Raw genomic sequence first — 1,561 nt, 5'->3', positions numbered from 1 at the left:
TATTCTTTTTTGAAATTTAGGTTCGTGCACCGCTTTGTTGGGTATGTTAAGACTTCATTGGACAGATTTTGTACTGCATTCGTACACAACTTGCACTGCATGCGTCCTGTTTGCACACTTCAACTCTTTTTTCCTTTTCTGCACTGCTCGAATCTAATGATACATTAGCAGACAACAGAAAACAAATTATCATAGATATTCTGTACGACAATTTCATCACCAGCAAGCTAAGTTGAACAGAAAGCAAACTAACATAATCAGAGTTCATCATTACAAAGTGATTGTGCATGGCAAGCAAACTAGGTTCAGCACACAAGCAAACTAACGATACATAAGCAAACAACAGAAAGCAAATTTGATAATAATTCTAAAAGAATGCTGGCATTGTTGGCTCCTGGCCGGCACCATCTTCTTCTTCACCAGTCAGGCTCTCCCCATCCCCAGCTGCTCCTGACGCGCTTCTTGCGGGGGCTCCTCCTTCTCCAGCTTTGCACGGTGAAGGCCGTCCTAGGTGAGGGTGATGTGGTTCCATATCTCGTACGCTGCATAGGCGTCCTTTGCCGCGTACTCGATGTGCCTCCTGGACAGAGGCAGGATGGCCCAGCGCTGGTGCTCGTCGTCGGTGATCTTCTTCTTCATGTTGTAGTAGTAGTTGTCGATGAGCACGCCGGAGACGTCTCCGAGGGAGTCCAACGGCTTGGTTGCCTCGGGCACCCTCCACTCCTTCTGGATGTCGACGAAGTTGGCGACCTCCAGTTTGACACGCTCCAGCCTGGTTTTGTCGCCGTCGATGGAGAAGCCTGCAAAGGTGTACCTGGGGTCGGCGAGGAAGTTGTCGAAGATGGTGCACCTTTCACTATCGCTCATTTGGAAGAGCAGCACCGGGTGAGTCTTGCCGATGGAGAGCTGGCAGAGGACGGGTTTCTGTGTCGCTTCAGGGTCGTTGTCGTACTCGAGATCAATGCCGACGATCTTGTGGCGCTGGAGGCTGAGGTGGCGCTCGTACTGCGCGAGGGTGATCGCTATCTACTTCCTGTCATTGGTGTGGATAACGTGCAACTTGGTGTTGCCGTGCGCCTCCACGGCATTGTCGCCCTTGTACTCGTCGGTGAACGTCATCGCCGGTGGCAGGGCTTGGTGCTTTTGGTGGGAGCGCAATGGATACTTGTGTTGTTTGTGGATGAGAAGGCCTTTGGCAGGGGTCTGAATTTAAGGGGAGGGCGCGGGGTGGGATGGCCTCGTCGGATGAACTGCACGATCGCGCTGATGATGCGGTTGTGCGGATCGCGGGTTGGTTTTTGCATCTGTGATCGTGGGCTTGTGGCGATGGAACTGCTCCGATCGGGTGGATGTATGCGAACGTGGGGGTTTTTTAAGGTGGGTTTGTTTTATTTTTGATCAGGACATTTTTTTAACCACCACCTTTTTCTATGCGAACGGGCATTTTGTCATGTTTTATAGATGTATACTGCGTGACAATATAACTGCATTGATTATACTTACGCAGTGCGTTGCGTACAAATCAGAACTACAACATTGTATACATGTGTGTACTTCATCG

At 50.2% G+C, this 1,561-nt stretch overlaps 1 protein-coding gene across 1 annotated transcript; it reads right to left on the bottom strand.

Moving 5' to 3' along the window:
* Positions 1-507: 507 nt before the first annotated feature.
* Positions 508-1,119, bottom strand: LOC147987026 (uncharacterized). Its single transcript, XM_087542246.1, has 2 exons — positions 1,054-1,119; positions 508-1,005 (listed from the first exon to the last, which is right to left on the bottom strand). The coding sequence occupies exons 1-2, from the start codon at positions 1,117-1,119 to the stop codon at positions 508-510; spliced, it is 564 nt and encodes a 187-aa protein (XP_087398372.1).
* Positions 1,120-1,561: the final 442 nt, after the last annotated feature.

Source organism: Triticum urartu, chromosome 2A (genome assembly GCF_056163025.1).
Source record: "Triticum urartu cultivar PI428250 chromosome 2A, HENAU_Tu73, whole genome shotgun sequence".
In the NCBI taxonomy this organism is placed as follows: Eukaryota; Viridiplantae; Streptophyta; class Magnoliopsida; order Poales; family Poaceae; genus Triticum; species Triticum urartu.
This window is presented reverse-complemented; position numbering and strand designations above follow the sequence as displayed.